The sequence below is a fragment of the Ambystoma mexicanum genome, chromosome 11 (genome assembly GCF_040938575.1).
Source record: "Ambystoma mexicanum isolate Mex_15411 chromosome 11, UKY_AmexF1_1, whole genome shotgun sequence".
NCBI lineage: Eukaryota > Metazoa > Chordata > Amphibia > Caudata > Ambystomatidae > Ambystoma > Ambystoma mexicanum.
In genome coordinates this window covers 1,011,033,947-1,011,052,775 of record NC_090934.1, presented here as the reverse complement: position 1 = coordinate 1,011,052,775, position 18,829 = coordinate 1,011,033,947, and the positions used below count along the sequence as shown (strand labels likewise).

Here is an 18,829-nt window from a genome sequence, read left to right as displayed (position 1 = left end):
GCAACTTCGACAGATTGTCACCAATATCCTCTTTTCTGTCCCCTTTCAAGATCTATGCACCCCTCCTCTCTACTCTCTCTCCCTCCCTCCCTCCCTCCTTTCCTATCCTATCCTCACCCATTAATGGTGGCGCTAAAGTACTCTTAGTGGGCTTATTATCCAGGTGTATCAATGTTTATCGCAATGGCACTATCATGGCTCAGGACTCTCAACCCAACCTCATTCTCTTTGACTGGCACCCGACATCCATCAACTTCCTTTCTGCACCTGCTACTCCTTCCACCTCTCTCCCTGTCCCTCTTCCCCCCTCGTCTGACTAGTCTACCGTGCCCCTGTACCCCTACTCAGAAAACCTTCAAAGACAGAGACTTGCTAGACATCATTCAATGTCAGCGAAGTCACTGCTTTTGACTCCCTTATCCCTAATGGCTACAAGATCATCTCTAAGCCCCACCCTAACCATTATGCGAGTGAGGTTGCCCTGAACTTCCCAGAGTGCGTCCCTTCTTCCCTCGTACCCACCCAGCCATGCTCCTCCTTCGAGAGCCTGGTCTGCAAGCTGGTCATCACTCCTACCTGACCATTCCCACTATCTATAGGCCACCTGGCTCTATCACCCTGTTCTTCTCTGAATGGGCAGATTTCTCCTCCGGTCTCCTGACATCTTCCTCTAAACTCCTCCTACTGGTTGAATTCAACATCCACCTTGACACCTCAAGCACAGCGTCCACTCTCTTCAGTGACCTCTGCACCTCGCTCACCCTCTCCATTCTACCCTCTGGTCCTACTCACTCACCTGGACACACTGTTGAAGCCTTTTACACACAGATCATCACTCTCCGCCCCACTCGCCACCAAGCTCTTCTGGTCAGGAGACTCCCTCCTCTCCTCCCACCTGGGCCTTCTCAACCCTCTGACCGTACCTCCCCCAGCTCTCCCAATCTCATTCACAGACATGCGCCCAATGAAATCAGTGTCAGTTGCTGCCCTTGCAGCCACCTTCATCCCACCCTTTCCTCCCACTGCAGACTATCTCCGACTCTGCTCTAAATAACCTCCATCTCGAACACTCTCGACATTCTTGCCCCAGTCATGAGGCTCCACCTGAAATGCGCCACAAAGCGTAACACTTGGTACGACTCCGATCTGGCAGACCTGAAGCGCAAATGCACAGCTACAGGACGGAAGAGACAGACCGCAGGCTCATACTCTGACAAAATGTCCCAACGCCTTCTCCAAAGGCAAGATCATCTCAACATTAGTCCTAACAAGAGGGCCCACATCCAGGCCTGTGTCTCGGGAGCATCCAACAACACGACTGAACTCTTAAAATCTGCAAGGGTCTAGCCAATCCTTCTGCAGTCTCCACATAGCCTCTTCCCTCTCAGGCACTGTGCACTGGCCACCCAATTCACTGCAAAAAACTCCTAAACACTCTTCCCTCCCCCTCCTCCCATCCCCCTGGCCTCCCAACCGCCCTCAGTCTTTCTCTCCTCCTTCTCACCCATCACATTGGACGAGGTGGTCACTAGGGTTGTCTGCTCTATGAAGGTCTCTTCCAAACAGGTCTCCCCCTGTTCTTCCATAACTATTAAGGACAACATTGGCTCCCTTGCGCCTGCACTTGCTGATTTCTGCTATCACTCTCTTGCTACTGGGTCTTTCCCCTCTTCCCTCAAGCACTCTCTTTTGTGCCCGCTCCTGGAAAAGCCTTCTGCGGATCCCTTGCGTCCTGCTAATTACTGGCCCCATCTATCACTCGCTTCCTTGGGAAACTCCTGGAGAAGCTGGTCTTCCCCCAACTGGCCCAGCATACTGAGCTTGTTGGTTGCCTACAGGACCATCAATCTGGATTTGGAGCATCCAGAGGCACGGGAACTTCTCTTCTCAACACCAGCGAAGAACTGCTCGCATCTCTTGACACCAACTCTCTCGCTGTTCTCATTCTACTTGATCTCTCCTCTGCATTTGATATGGTCAACCATTCCACCCTCTTCTCCTAGCTTCCTCTCCACCTGTGGCATTCCCCAGCGCTCTAACCTCTCACCCCGGCTCTTCATCTCGCTCCACTTGCTCACCTTATCTCCACTTTCTCCCCTCACTTCCAGTGTTATGCAGAGGACAACGGTTCTTTGAACTTCCCTCTGATGCTCTCCCTACTTCCTCTACCATTCCTGACTGCCTATCTGCAACTCCTGGTGTGCCTGCAATGATCTCTGCCTCAATGCCAGCAAGACTGAGACCCTTCCTATTTGGACTCCCACTCCCTCTTTCCTCCCTTCATTCATTCTGGCCACCCTCTATGGGCTCTCCCCCTTCTTCCACATCTGAAGCCAGAAACCTTGGAGTCATCTTCGACTCCTCTCTCTCCTTCCTTCCTCCCTCAAAGCTTGGGCCATGCCAAGAAGGCCCATTTTCAACTCACAACTTCAGGGGTAGCCCCACTTTTCCCCAGAACCTCAATGTCTCTAGAACTCGGGTACTCTCTAGGCTGGACTACTGCAACAGCCTCTTCGTTAATCTACACTCTTACTCTCTCCACCCCTCCAGCTTGTACAGAATAGGCCTCCGAGACTTATCCTCGGCTTCAAGCCCAGGGACGGTATCACTGCAGCCCTAAAGTCCCTCCACTGGCACCCAGTTGCTGCAAGGATCAAATTCAAATCCCTCTGCATCATCCATAAGGCTGTCTGAGGCCGTGGACAAATCTATCTACAATATGCACTCAACAAATACTCTCCTTCCAAATCTTTACACTCCTCCGGCTCCAACTCTCTGCGTATCAGGTGCTTTTCTAAGCAGTGAGCTCGTGGCAAATCTCTCTCCTCGGCTGGCTCTGGAACAGCCTCCCCCTTCGTCTTAAGCTGGATCTACTCAAATTCCGGAAGCTCCTCAATACTTTACTCTTCACTTCCTCCTTCCCCCTCTCACTCCAGTGCCAATACGAGACAGTCACTGAGATTGGTGGCCTGGGACCTTGTGTCTTTCGGGGTCCCAGCCTTCAGCCCAATCGCCCCCAGCATTTCACCCCATCCCAGCACTTGCCTTCAGGCACCACTGGCTTATGTTCTCACAGGCCTGCACTTAGTATTGGCAGGTGATCACTCTGTACCAGGCAATCTCTACCAGGCACTTACTGTTGCACACAATTTTCTCCTTGGCACTTCCTTTTGTGGAACTCCTAGCATTTACCTCCTTCCCTGTCCCATTCCCCTCTCCCTGCACTTGCACGTTCTGAATGCTCACAAGGGCTAGTAGGACCACCCCATTCCTGTTAATCTGTTTATTCTATTTGCCTTTATTCCCATGTTTCCTCCCCTTTGCCCTGTGGGTGCTTTGAAACCATTTCTTGATGTATAAGCACCTTACAAATGCACAATAAATTGCAAACATTTATACACTGATTTCAGGACGGGACTAGTATTCCTACAATTCCCACAACACAGGGACGAGGTAGAGGAGAAGAGTAATGCAGAGCACAGGAATCCACAAGCACAGGCAGCACTCTAGTGGCAGTAAGCGCACACCTGTGCCAGAGACCTTTAAAATCACCAAAGCAAGAAACACAGGCAGGCTGCTGGCAGGAGCGAAAATCTCAAAGGAGGTCGGTGGGGCCAACCAGCTCAAGAACCTGAAGCGAGAAAGCGGCTGGAAGCAGATGACACACAGCGAAAAAGCTAATTGCCAATGGAGGGCTCCTGGGCGTTCGCCGGCGTCTCAGAACAGCACTTTGGTCACCGGAATCCCATGCAAAGCAGACGAGCGCAACAGAAGCCTCGGAAAGCAGGAAAATTGTGGAGAAATGGTCGCCAAGCAGAAAGCAGCAGGAGACCGTCATCGGCAGACCACAGAAGAAACAAGAGAGATGCCATCAAGAACCAGTGAGTCCACAAAGTGACAGAGGGAACACCCAGCGGAACATTGGCAGCCACACCAAAATGAAATAATTACTCATAGCAAAATCAAGACACAGGGAAAAGGAACGGTTTCTAAAACCGGAGAGAGACTGAAAGAGGAGCTTTCAAGAGGAGAGACTTTCAAGTTTGTCATTGCATGTTGCTAGCATATAAGAGACATTAAAGAGACCATATATAAGAAACCAAGTATATTAGCCAAGTAGGCTAAACAGCAGAACCATCGAAGGTGGTGCTTCTCCTGCACTCTCATCCACCACAGAGACCACCCACACAAACAAGTTGGTGGCATTACCATCATATATATAGACACTTGCACTTAGTAATCCCACCCCCTGTACACATCCTTTGAAACACTCTTACTGTCTCCCCTCCATCACACCCACACGACCTTTCTCCACCTCATTTATCACCCTCCTACACACAATTCCAACTTCCACACCGACTGGACTGACTTCACTACCAACAACCATACCTCCCCCCCTGCAACATCATCCAACATAGCAACTTCAACCCAGACAGTTCCCTTCCAGACAGCAATCCCATACTATAGACCAGAGGTCTTCAAACTGTGGGGGTGCGGCCGCCTCCTAGGGGGGTGGGGCATGAGAGCCCAGCATGAAAAGTGTAAAAAAAATAAAAACAATGCACAGAATGTTTCAATAGTACTCAAGGGGGTGTTTTTTTGTTAAAATGTAAGCAAATTGTGATATTAAAGAATATTTATTCGGCAACAATGGTCAAAACTACTAGCTGCATAGTGAAGTAACTCATCAAACTGGCCCACATTGGCCAAAAAGAGGGACTACACTAGCATTTTGCGTTTTTTGGTATGGGCATTGCCCTATTGCCATATAGGCCAGTCCGAGCCTGGCGGCTCATCCATAATGGGTTAGGGGGCGTCCACCCAGTGGCCCCCTCACCCATTATGGAGGAGCTGCGGAGCCAGCCCAGTGAAACACCGAGTACTCCCTCAGCTGCTTTTACTGGCAGTAGGGTGCGGTGAGAGCGCACAATAGTTCATAGCCATTTGTACATGCTGCATTTTTGGGCGGTCCCGGCCTGCCCAAATTTTGCTCAGGAAGGGCCCAGGCCAGAAATGTTTGAAGACCGCTGCTACAGACTATCCTCGCTCCACTCATCCCTTATGACCTCACACAACTCATCACCTATGCCACACACATTGCTGGCAACACCCTGGACATGTCTGATCACAAGCAAAAACATTTAAAAGTGGATAATCCAATATGGGTATTGTGGTCTGACCACTTTGCTATCCCCTTCATACTCACACTATCACACAAAATCCTACCACCTGCCACACATCCCCTTCAACCCCCAGCCAACAGACCAAACACATTACAGACATAGCCTTAGCCCCACTCCCACTCCTCCCCGCACACACATACCTCCATCCTTCTCCACCAATACAACACCATCACCACACAGGCACTCGACACAATTGCACCCCTCAAAATACAAAAGCCCCACAACAACCAACACAAACCATGGTTCAACAGTTCCCTCATCTATCAAGCAGGAACTGGATGCCTAGAAAGAGCCTGGCAAAATAACCCATGCCCGTCAACCAGGACAACCATCAGACAGTGCTGCAACAAATACAAAACAGCCATATGAAAAGCCAAAGCCACCAATTACTTCCAAGAACTCCCATCCACCACCAATCGAACCCAGAAACTATTCAATATCGTCAAGTCTCTCTGTAACGACAATCATTCCACACTCCCATCCAGCGCTGAATGCAACTCCCTTATGAACTACTTCAACTCCAAAATACACATCAGGACAGCCCTCCCCTCCGCTCTCCCACTCACAACCCCCACTCTTCAACATTCCAAAACATGGGACACCTTCCACCCCATCGTTATTAACACCCTCACACCCAAAACAAAACCTGCACACTTCCTGGATGATGTATGCTCACCTCAAGCTGCATCCAAATGCTCAACAATCAACTCCGGTACCTCAAAAAGGGACAAATCTCACCCTCAGAAAACCATCTCTCCATCCTACACTCCCTAAAAACGAGTGCCCTATTACTATCCTACCATACCTCGCCTGAATCATGCAATGCTTTGTAACCACCCAACTGCCTCCCAAGCCACAAGACCGACCTCATACCCCAGAGAATTACCTTCAAAGGACTCTGCATTGTATTCAGAGCCATCCCCCTCACAACTCCATTTTACCATCATGACAAACTCAAACCAAACACCCATACAAACCCCACACAGCCAGCCAGCACCTTCTATGCATTCCACTCTGCAAACTTGCATGCACCCCCCACTGGGCACACAGGGCATGGAACAACATACCTCTCCACATATGCACGGCATCCTCCAGCACCACTTTCATAACGAGCCTCAAAATATACCCGTTTCTCCACACATACCCCTGCCCTCCTCCTACCGCCATCACTTGTCTATCCTAATCTCTATCCTTTCCTGAAAACATTTTGTAATTTCTTTTTTCAACCCTCACCTTTTCAATATTTGAACCATGTAAGACCTTCTGGGGAGGGCCAGCGCTAAACAAAAAATGCTAATAAATAAATGGACTGCTCTTGTGAGTGGGACCAGACTGATATACAACTGCAAGTTTCTCCTCTGTGAAAGGTAAAGTGAGCTAAAACGTGGTTGTAGATCCTCCTGACTGGGATAAATCACAAGAACCATTTATTGGAACCATGTTAGTCTGTCATAGTCAGGCTCCGATCACTCCTGGGCTCTTGCATCTTGAATTGGACACCAAAATTGCTACGGTTGGCTGGATTGGCTGTACGTAGTCAATCACAGATAAACCAAAACATGCAGACGTTTCGGGTACGTAAAGCACTTTACAGTTTAAGACTTCCCCTCAGAGGGCGGAGCATCACCAGAAAACAATCAAGAAAAATAGCAATAAAAAGAAACAATATAAATCTAGAGCCAGGAAAAGGGGCTTGAATAAGGGTAGGTTGAAGAACAGTGCAAACAAACCTGCTGGAAGGCCATGAATAAGAGCAGAACAGTGGGAAAGGGACTGGAACCCACAGGGTAAGAGTGAGGGACACAAGGAACACTAAAGGCAATGACAATGCCAAGAAAAGAGGCGGCTCAGGATCAAAATCAAAGGGAGAAATTGCAGTAGGAAACATGAAGGAGAACTAAGAATAAGGTACAGAAAGGGAGCAACTGAGGCAGGAACCATGGAGAACCGGAAATAAGAACAAAAGAGGCAGGAGCAAAGTGAGTAACTAGGCAGGCAACATTAGAGTCAGAACAGACCGGAGAGCCAGATGGGAGTGCAATGTGGGAGGAGAGAGGAAGTGTTAAAAACAATATATAATATTTATAAAGCAAGAATGAAGTGAGAGGAGAACCAGAAAAAACAAGTTGTGTGAGGACCAGGAATAAAAGGAGAGGCAGCAAGGTTGTATAAAGCTAGTTAACTGATGAGAACAGAAGGTGGGGCATGGCAACGAGACTGGGATGAGACCCAAAAATAACATGGTCCTTTACCAGGCAGTCAAGTTGCGAGACTGGAGTTTTGCTGCCAGGTTGGCTGATGTCCCAGATCTTGACACACCCTTTGCCGCCAGTGTAGACGTGCCGCGTGGGGTTGCTGATGGTGACGGCGCACACCACTTCCCCATGGCTCAGCGTGTTGATTTGCCGGGCGTGACGCGGGATGCTCGGACCTGCTAGGGCATCAGGAGGGAAGGGCACTGGTTGCATTTGACCATCAGCATTGACATGGAACGAGTAGGCACTAGGAGAGGGAGAAGCACATCAGCAGATTAAGTATCATTCACCTTGTAGCGTGGGCATCTCTACGAAACCATCTTTCACTCCTTTCAAATGGGCTGGTCCATGGGAGATGACCAAGGAAGGTGTAGTGTTCTATGGGTGAATCGATCAACTATGGGAGTGGTGTGCTGGCCCCCAGCAGACACTCATGGCTGTTAGCAGACATTCACAGTGCAGGGCTGACGAGAGCTCATTGACTCCACACTCTAGTTGGGAAGGCTCTCCTAACTCAGTCTAGCTTGTCTATGTCCAGGGATAACCTGTCATACAGCTCAGGGACGATAGACTGATCCAATGAATGCATGTGTCAGCCCAGTGGAGGCTATTCAGGCACTTGGCCTGTCCAAGAGCAAGGGTGACACTCCCAGCTCCAAATAGCTGTAAAAGCCCAACGGGGGCCAACCACCCACCACAAAAGTGCATGCTGGTTTTGCTAATCCAGGTAAGGTTGTCCCAGACAGTAGGCGACTCTCGAAGCTATGAGCTGGCTGTCCCAGATCATGGCAGACAATCTTCTAGCCTGGGACAAGCTGACCCAACCCACGAAATGCACTCCAATAGCAGGGTGCCAGGATGTTGCAATGCATGGTTGGCCTGCTCTGCTCAAGGAAGTATGTCTAGCCCCAGTGGTCAACTTTGTGCACGTGCCTTAACCCCCTTTTAAAAAATAAATCTTACTTACGGTTTTCCACCGGGGATGGCTGCAAGGCTTGTGGGGAGACCTTGCGCCCTCATGGATGGATGCGTCTCAAACCCCACCTAAGAAAAACAGAAAAGAGAACAACTTTCACTTTGTTGTAAACCATAGTTGCTCCGAGTTTTGATTTGAGGGGGGTCGGGGGGGAGGTGGAGGTGGAGGTGGGAGTAAACAGGCACGTTCCTCTGAACAATCTAGAAAATAATGTGGTCATGCACAGGAGAGGGGGTAGAGGGATGCACGGGAAGCAGAGGGAAGATAACCAACAACTTTCTCCACAAATCTCTTACCGAATTAGAAGAACTCAAGCCGCCTCTGATTCAACATCACAAAGAATTTTGCAAAGTAAGTCAAACGCATGCTGGCAAGTCCTTCTAGGACTCCACTTATAGAATACTTTGAGAGCAAAACAATATGAATTCAAATAAGAGCCACTATTTTAACTTGTACAAGTCATGAGATATATGACTTGACACCCATCATAAAGGCGGCCTGATGTGCAACTAATCTCACTTAATGTCTGCACCTCGAATCCCCTCTATTTTTAGCTACTATTGCATGAATGCAGCATGGCTCGGGAGTCCACCCGTGGCACAATGCTGCAGCTCTAGTTGGTCCAGAGGTCCCATCGTTGGCCCACACCAATCAATCCTGCCATCATACCAGGGCAGTTCTGATGGATACAGAGGCCCTTTAATGACATGAGAGCTCTGCTACACCAGGCTCTAAATCTTACCATGGAGGTGCGGCCGTATGCGGCCGCCATCTGAGGAGGAAGGTTATGGAGCCCAGCGTAAGCACTCGGGCTCGCCAGAGCACCGTTCATCTCATGATGGCCCATGATGGCAAAGGGTCCTCCATAGGATCCAGCGATGGAAAGTGGCGTCCTCAGGGCAGAGGCTGTGGGAAGAAAAAAGAAAATAGTAACGTCAGATAGGCCATGTCCACAGGCAGCGTAATGGCGAGGGGGGCGGGACCAAAAGATCATCCACCAATAAGTATTCTTTCTGCATTACCTATGGGGTCCATATTTGTAGGTTTTCCAGGAATGGGGCGCAGGCCTGGCGTGGTACTGGTTCCAGGTGTTGGAACATCACTCCGTGGCGTGGGGGTGTTTGACTTCAGTCCCGGGGTGGAAGACTTATCATTCTGGAAAAAGATGTGACGAGGAGGTTTAGATCAAGAAAAGGACAGATCCATTGTTCAAAAGCCCAGAGGTGAGTCACTTTGCTGTGTGCACTACATAAATGATAACAGCCATACATACAGGCCTACAAGCCCAGCCTTGGAGTGAGGAAAGGATGGATCGACACAAGCAATGAATGCAACCCGTGGTCACAGACAAATAAGGAGCTACTGAAGGGAAAGGGATATTGCAATGCCAATCGCACAAAATGATATGATAATTTTTATTTATATCACGCCCATACACAAGTGTTTCAAGGCGCGACAAGGCAAGGGAGGGGAACAATGGAGGACACAGTGACATTGAGAACGCGCCAGTGCAGGGAAGGGGAGGAGTGGGAAGTGCTGAACACGTGATCAAAACAACCGGTAGTGCGGCCAACAAGCGGCAAGTGCAAGAATTAAGCGCAGACAACAAGTGTGTGTAAGGGGGGACTGTAGGGTTGCAGATATAGACCCAAGTGCAAAGAGTAGCCAGGGGGCAGTGAGGGTGTGAAGCTGGGTTCCCCTCCCACCTTCGAGGATCGATAATTTAAAATGGGTTCACGTTACAAGTTGGGGTAAGCAGAAAGTTCTTCCCAGAGGCAGAATCTCCCTTGATAACATTCTGCCCATCAAAATGGAATCCAGAGCAGATGCCATTTTATTATGGCCGGTAGTCTGAGCAAAGCAGGCTTTGGATTGGCTGGAGTGCTCTGCATTCTGGGTTAAAGTGCTGACTGAGTGAAAGGCAGAGCTGTTCCTGGCCAACAAGTGTTCAGTTGCATTGCTTGAAAATAATATTTTTCATTTGCCGATTGGCTAGAATGTGGCGGCCTCAGGATTGGGAGGAACATCAATATTCCACCCAATACGAAGCATGGGGTCGCACAAATGCCCTTTCTTCACTGCCAGTTGGACTATTGGAGAGGGCGAAATGTCTTCCCAAATCCCACCCCATGCTGTGGCAGGGACGTTTAGACTAGGGCTGGTTGGAAGCAACCAATGTATTTGCAGCCTGTTCCATCTTGCCCATCATTGCTATAATGCAACATGGTAGCGTAAGCATTATACAATCAAAGCATTGGGTGGTGAGAATAAAAAAGTTACCCAATGAGAAACCTGCATGTCAGTTTTTTGGACTGGTTTTCACTCATACACAGGCCAGAGACTCATAGTAGGATTTCGTTATTATGTGCTGTTGCAACATTATCTCAGAACACATGCCGCCGCTAGACACATTTCCTCTTCTTTTTACTGGACTAAAATGACGTCCAGAAATCACATCAAAATGGACTGGCAGATTTGGAACCCGGTATTTTATTTAATACAGAGTTCATGAATTTATATACATCAGGCAGCTGCTAAACTCTTTACAGCCCAGCACAAAAAAGACCTGCGATACACATGTGTTCAATTTCCTTTAACACGCTGCGTTAAATGTGGTCACATTAAGAAATGAGGGTGCCATTACTTGAAGGCAACGGGAGAGCCCTGGCTTGAGTGTGTGTGTGTGTGAGGGTAGATTTAGCATTCACTATCTTACGGCATGCCACAGCCCGGTTAATTTCCCACAAACGTCACTGCCTCCAGTTAAGGCTTTATACAGGTGTTGACAGACTTCATTGCACGGAGATTCGCAAGCCTCCGAGACCTCATTCACCCAGAATCCCCGGTATTCTGCCATGGGTTGTACTGGTTTTGACGTTGTGCAACCTGCTCTTTATTTTAAGCTTGATGCAATCGTTTGAAAACGTCTAAATACTGTTGGGTGCTACACCTTCACTGAAAGTCCTCGAAAGACCTCAAGCATTGGAGCAGGAATGCTGGCAGCCTCCCCAACAGAGCAATGAACACATTCCACTTGAAAGGGTTCCGCCTGGCAGCTTGGATTTCCTGCATAGAGCTCTCCAGCCTGGAAACTCACTTGGCACAGCGCCAGCTGTCTGGCATGTCAGTGGATCTGCCCGGACATGGAACAAAGATCTTCTATGCAGCAGAATGCTTGCTGCTTTCTAGACGCAGCCACGATTTCTCCCCCAGAGGCACTTCATGTATTGCAGCTGAAGAAAGGGAAGAACGCCTTGCGTACTCGGCATTCTTCCTAAATATGCCAAGATCAAAATATGTGCATGGAGAGTGGCTAAACCGCCGAAATCCTATTTCCCATCAGCAGCGCTCGAGACTGCTTCCTTTCCTCCAACCCACCACAAAAAGCACCACAACCAAGCTCGCATTATTTCCTGGCGTTCGAGCAGAATTCAATTTTATTGGGTACTTTTGCCGCCACTTTTCCAGGTTCTTTGGCTGAGGGTTCCCCTTTTTTCTTCCCAGTCAGACTTAATCTAAAGCCTCTCAGAGAGTGGCTCTTATTGGTTATGCTCTGCCTGGATTTATTCCCAGTTATTCACATGGCTAAGCTGGTGGCAGCTCTCCTTGGTGCAAGGAATCATTTTGTCTAGCTAGAGTTCTTTTGGACCCATTCCTCTACGTATCTACAATGGTGGTTCTGCTTGCTTATTTCACAGGGTGCGTCGCCGTGCAATCCTGTAATCCTGTGTGGTGGGCGGGAAGGTGGTGCGTTTTTTGGGGCGGGGAGGAGGGAGTGCCATATATGAACTGTAGCAGCCTGAACCAGTTCTGACTGGCACATGTAAATGTCTATATGAGGAGAATTTTGATTTGGCCCGGTGTGTGTGAAACCACTTGCTTACGGATGCCAGCGTTGGCGGGCAGCTAGTAGCAATCGGATACCCATTAAATAATCGAAGGAGAAATGTCTGGGGCAGAAACAAACGAGTTATTTGAACGAAAATGACTCGTTTTTTTCTCCCGATGACATTTCGGGCAGCCCGCTCCCCTCCATCTCCTTACTTCCTGTTTGGTGGCACAATTCGCTGTGTGCCACCAACTCCTCCATCCCTCTGCGATGCCGGTTCTCTTCACTTATGTGCATGGGAACCGGCGCTGCCGTGTGTTTATTTTTTTACTTTGTTTAGGGTGTGGGAGGACACCCCCGCTCCCCTTGTTTACTATAATGGCACCAAATGGGATATTTGTTCGACCTTTTCAGCAGTTCCCATTCGTTTAGTACTTAGTTTTTTCTACGGATACCACGCCAATCTGCCAGCCGTCTGAATGTAGTGTAGTGTGATAGACTGGGAACAACCCCAACCTCCTGTGTGGGAATGATATCACATATGATAGGTTATTTATAACCGCTTAATACCCAGAGATTTCTAAGCGCGGACCGGGGATCGAACCTGTGGTACTCCGTGTCGTCTTGCTCCCAAGGGGAGCAGATTGCGCCTGAGCTATCCTCCCGAGTCCGTGAATAAAAGAAGATCCTAAACCAATCTCCTTGCTTTGCTGCGGGAATCTAAGCCTGCACCCCTGGAATGCCTGCTGCTCCAGCAAGGGGACAAACTCTGAACCAGCATCTCAAGCATTTCAAGGAATTGGACCACAAAGCTCTGCATTTCCAGTGACGAAGGAATCTACAGTGACATGCCATCTGATCCAACAGGGACAGTCCCAGTCTCCCCGAAGCTCCTGGCTGTGACTTCATCGCTTGTTGCAGAAGCAGGAACCCCCTTTTCTGCAGACGACCCAACGATCCTCTGACTGCCAGACCAGGTTTTCTTCATCTGCCGACAACTGTAAGTTCACTGGTTCCCTCTCCCCCATCTAGGAAGCTCTTGGTGCTTGTGATGCCTTTTGCCCGACCGCTTCGTTGCACCTGCAACCTTAGAACACCAAGGTCGTAGGCTCCTCTGTGTGTTACAAAGGACGATTCATGAATAATTCTTCCCTGGGTTCTGCTGGCACCATTCTTGGAATCCTGCTCGTGATCCTGTGGATGTCGTATGTAGTGAGTATCGCAGGTGAGTCCACTGCAATGCTTAAGACCAGATACCTACTTCCTGCACTGCTGGCTCACACCTGTAGCGGAGTTGGAAGATAATTAAGCAATTAAGCAATAAGCCCCTAGCATTACCGCACCAGATATGCCCCGAGGCCCATAGTTACAGGGAGGGTCTTAACAGGGACCCCGGGCATTACCCGATGAAGTAATGCTCCCGCAGTAAAGGGCTCATTGCTATTAGTACCGCAGCCCGTTGGACCAGGGTACCAATAGAATATTTTCAGGAGCGTTTCACAACTCCCGACACAAAAACTAAGAAAACAAAAAGACGCCCCCCATGGACCAAGAAAAGGGTAGTCCCTTCTGCCTTTCCATGGTGGCGTGGTGCAGATCGGGAGCAGATGCGCCGCTCAGTACAAGAATGAAGGAGATAAGTGGGGCGAGAGACAAATCTGAGGAAAAGGATGTTAGGGGACGCCGAGGGGCACTTACCTTGTTCCCTAGCAGGGACGATGGCGGCTTTGAGTCCTGCGAGGCTCAGAGCAGCGGGATTACCACACTACACTTGCACTGGCATTTGCTCCTGGACGACTGGCATTGCTGGACGGTTTCTTCATCTTGGTCCTCATTTGGGGACCACCTGACTCCAAGGGTCTTCCCTCCCTTCAGATGCAATCAGAACATTGGGACTGGCTCTGCTGTAAATGTTCTGCTGCAAAAGGTGAGACCTTCGCTGCAAAGAACACACCTTACCGCAAGCTTTGAAGAAAAACATTAACCTACTTTGAGCAGCATTTTCCTCCCTTTTTCTTAAAGACACAAACAGCTTTACTGAACTGTACAAAGTTCTGTCCATGCTCTGCAAAAGATCTTACAGAATTGACAAGAACATTTAAAGACTTCAATCATTGTTGCTTGTTGTACATATTGATTTGACTCAGTTTTACTAATTTGTAAATATAGTGATTTTTCCCTTTGCCTTATCTATATAAAGACCGTACATTTTCTAACAATGTATTTTGTGGACAATCTTTTATTGTGTGTTTATGGAAGTATTTACGTCAGACTAACCTGCGCACTCATTGAGAGTATGGCTTGGCCTGCACTGCTCCCCCACCCCTTTGAGAGGCTGTGTCCTTGTGGACGTAATGAGGTGGCTGTACCGAGTCCAAGGAAAATCCCCATAACAGCTTGCTAAAGCTGCACGTTTGGAATTAGACTTGGGAGACCACAGGTTAACCTAGAGTTTCAGCAACAGGTACCAAGACTTACTGATTGCCCCTTTCTTCCTAAACTTACTCTTATTCTTCATATTAAAGAGTATATTCTTACTCAGCTGCAAAGTCTGGAGGTGGTCCTTTCATCAAAATGGTGGTGGTGTTAACCTACAGTGCATCGAAAACCTTACATATAACCACCATGGATGATTTGCTCTGATGTCAAACACTATCAAAGATGAGCTAAGGAAATAAAGCAACACCATTGGCCCCATGCAGACCTTCAACCATATTTATTACATTTGTTAATGCGCCTAAACCTCAGAGGTATCACGGCGTAGGTTACATGACTATAGTAGAGCTTGCTGGTTACAGAGAAGGATGTAGAAACTGAAAACAAACAGCAATGGCCTTTGTAGAGGACGGATTGCCAGAGTTACAACATATGCAGTGGCAGTGATATACAATAGGGTTATAACAGAACAGTTGCAACAGGCCTGTGGGTTGTAGGTACATCTAACACAGTTAGTTAGAATTTATTGAACAGCCAGGTTTTTAAACGTTTCTTGAAGTGGGTATGGGAGGACTCCATGCTTATGTTTGCGGGGAGTGAATTCCATAAACTGGGAGCTGCAACAGGGAACCTGGATTATCCTGTTCTAGAATTATTGAAGGGGGAGGGGGCGTCCATAATCCAACATGAGCCTCCATTTGTGGTTCCTGACACACATGTTGAAAACGAAACGGAGAGTACAGTTCTGTCTGTACCCTGCTTATGAAAGTAGGCCCCAGCACACATGCCTTCGTATAAGACTCCACAGGAATACAACATGTGTCTTTCAGTTTGCTTTGGATAGTAACCATGCATAATCTAGTGGATTGTGGGTTCGAGATTGCTGTGCAGCATAACTGGTTAGTTGGTTTTTCAAAAGCCCAAAATGCATTGGTTTACTTCAGTGCTGCTAAAATATCAGAAACCAGACAGAGCCAGCTGGTACTTGTTGCATTCAAAACGGGGTTGTATGGTGCTGGAAGGGAGCGACCAAAGAATGTACTGGGCAGCAAGTATCGGACAGCTCAGATTAATCAATTGCATGCATGGCTCCTTACCAGAAGATTGCAGATTTCTCTTTAAAAAGAAAACACAGGAAGAAGTTCACTTGGGGTGGGGGTAAAAGCTCATCTGCCTTGTGGTCAACAATCACCATAAAGGTCAGCCCTTTCCACTGCCTCGGTTCCTGTATTCTCAATGGTTCCACAGACACGCCCATCTAACCTGTGTTGAGAGATGGACAGCAGCAGCCGCCTGGAGCAATCCCCTTCCCAATCCATCCTTTGGTGTCATAAGCTAAAGACTTTGGCAAATCCGAGCGAACACAATGTATGTGATTGGTTTAGAGGCAGACGTGATGATTCCCCCTTCAGGATAGGCATTGCGATTCTGTGCCAGGACTTCCAATTCGTTCACTGCTCAGTTTCCACAAGGGCGGATCAGTCCAATGCTGCAGCAGATGCAAAGGTGCCATGTGGAGTGGGGCCACCTGCCAGTGCAGATGAGAGGCTGTCTTGCAACAGTCCTTGTGGAAGCTAACTGCACCCTTTCTCTGCGGAGCTTGCAGCCTGCTCTGTGCCCACATAACATGCAGCCATGCATATTGACCACGGATAATGCCGGTGGGATGATGCAACCTGAGCAAGTCTACACAGTAGCCCTCCTTGCAGATCCGAAATTAACCATCACACCTTTTTTGGAGACTTTTACCTAACTCCTCATGTGTGATATCCCCTTCTCAAAGGGCAACATCACTCAGACTGGAGAGCCATTTCCCCCCCCCCCACCCGGCCACCTTCATTACTGTGGTGAAACACAGGGTGGCGAAAGTTCTGCAGTGATCCAAAAATAGCTCTAAAAAATAAAGAGATCGTGATATTGCCAACGGAGCTCAGTTCAAGGAGAGTGTGCCAACTTTAAGGTTTCTAGGCACCAGATGCGTGTGGGTCTGAAAAAGATGAGGCGAGGAAAGGGGAACGAGAGAGGTTTCGTTGTAGGTGTGCTTTCTGGTGCATGTCAATTAAGCCATGCTTTCCTGAGTGTATTTCAACTGCAGCCCAATGGGAAGGCTAGATTCGTTACTCTCACTTTTGTTGGCTTCTATCATCCTGAGCCGAACGGCTGTAGATTTAGGCTTCGGGAAGCTGCTGCCACCTGTACCCCAGAAAAACCTGAAATGAAGACGGGAAGATTCCATGCATTCGTAACAATACCACATCAGTGCTGAGGCCAGACCAACTGGGCTTCACCAGAGCTGCTCCCAGGCATAGGCTGCTCTGGGTAAGGAGAGTCCAATTATCTGTTGTTGAACACCTTGCAGAGGGGTTTACCATCATCCCTGATGTGTCCCCACCAAGAGTTCTAGGCACTGTGCTTAAATAAGATGCAGTTCCTAATGTGCAGGTTACAAGCGCGCAACAGAACATGCTCCCTATTCCTCTCCCAACCCCCCAGAATGTCCTTACTCGCGCACTTTAGTGCTTTTCAGCAGCTTCTTGACTTCCATATGCTCTATACCAGCAACAAGCTGCCTTCCTCCACTTCTCGCTCACGCCTTCACTATCTGTTGCCCCTACCCCCCCCCCCCCCCCCCCCGCTACTCATCTGCTCGTTGCACAAGGTCTGTTGGCATTGCTAATGTAGCATGAACACAAAACAGGCAACCAATACAACTACACAAGGAAGGAGAAGGCCAAACACTAATGACATTAGACATGCCTGCTGTAGCTGACACTCAGACTTGTTTACCCCTCAGATTATTTCAGGAAGTACCAGGACGAAAGGTTTTTAGATTTTAGTCACCATGGACTGACGGGGCATCCTGTGGGGAATGGCATCTGCCTCTCCCATCCTGGGAAATGACAGCTAGAAACGTTTACCATCCTAGCTTTACTGGTTATAGGTTCTTTAGCCTAATTATTCCCTTCTTGACCAACCTTGAGAGTTCGGAGAAGTTCTGCTCTGTTAATCAAGTTTAAGAAAGGACAAAACGTGTGGGAACGGGGCTGCTACAGTGAAGAGAGTAAACTTCCACACACAAATGTGGCCAAGTGCTCTTACTTACACAGAGTGCAGTTAGCAGAGTGCAGTCCGTGCCCATGTCTCCAAATTAAGAGTTCCACAAACGGTTTCCTGCCGAATGCACCAGCACCCATCATTACCATAGTCCACGCACAACTGAAAAACCCACACCACAGGGAGAGGTCTGAAGCGTAATAACATACAGAAACGCGAAGCACTCCTCCAGATGTATGAGCTCCCAACTTGTCCTGAGGAGAGGCGGTGGAGGCGGCGGCAGCAACAGGAGTCTTGCTTTTGCATTCCCCGATTCTGGTAGACAGCGATGAAATACAGCGGTCCCAGACCTCCCTGAAAAATCTTTCCTACTCAAGCCTAGAAATGCTGCTAGTTTAACAAGCTTGGTCACCCAAAGCTGAAAGGGAGTCCCTCAGCATTTGACCCTCTGTAAAAAGCACACAAATGCATATTATCATCAAGCAGGCCAAAACGCAGGCATTTCTCCCATTACCAAGAAAATGCCCAAGTGTGTGCATACCCAAACTCCACACTGAAAAGTTATGTCATCCACGTGATGTTTCCAATGAAATTGTAATGGAGGCTCTAGGCTTATCTAAGGATTTAGCTTCACGAGTAAGCGCATCCCTCTCCTGGAACTACCCTTGCTGTATTATGTTGGATGCCTGTTACGATAGTTTTTACTCATCAACGTTATCAGGGGGTCAGGAGCTCTGGCCCGCAGCTTGCAACAGGTATTTCCCTTGAGCTTTCCCTGGTTCACCCAATGGTGGCTGCGCATTCAAGGTCAACTCAGGAGAGGAGTAGGGTGGGTCAAGCTTAATTAAGGTAATGCCTACACAGATGTTAAAAGAATTGTTTAGATCCTTTAAAGTAATTAAACTTTGGTGCTCACGGTCGTGACCCTGCCAGTTAGCAATGCCCGATGTTGGAATTGTCCTTCTGGTATAGCAATGGCACTTTGGATCTATATCTATTCAAATGGAAGTTCATCTTAGAATGCGACTGATGCTCTGGGTGTCCGCTGTCCACACCTCTGTGTGCACTTCAAGATGAAAAGAAAGGCTTTCATTCA

General features: G+C 48.4%; 1 protein-coding gene across 4 annotated transcripts in view; it reads right to left on the bottom strand.

Moving 5' to 3' along the window:
* The window catches only part of TLE3 (TLE family member 3, transcriptional corepressor), a 170,734-nt gene that overhangs the window by 14,988 nt on the left and 136,917 nt on the right, over positions 1-18,829 (bottom strand). For all 4 annotated transcript variants that reach the window (XM_069624215.1, XM_069624216.1, XM_069624214.1 and 1 more), the window contains 4 exons: positions 9,437-9,569; positions 9,157-9,320; positions 8,406-8,482; positions 7,436-7,685 (listed from right to left, as the gene is read on the bottom strand). In XM_069624215.1, the coding sequence (XP_069480316.1) occupies positions 7,436-7,685; positions 8,406-8,482; positions 9,157-9,320; positions 9,437-9,569 (624 nt within the window). The remainder of the gene's footprint in view (positions 1-7,435; positions 7,686-8,405; positions 8,483-9,156; positions 9,321-9,436; positions 9,570-18,829) is intronic.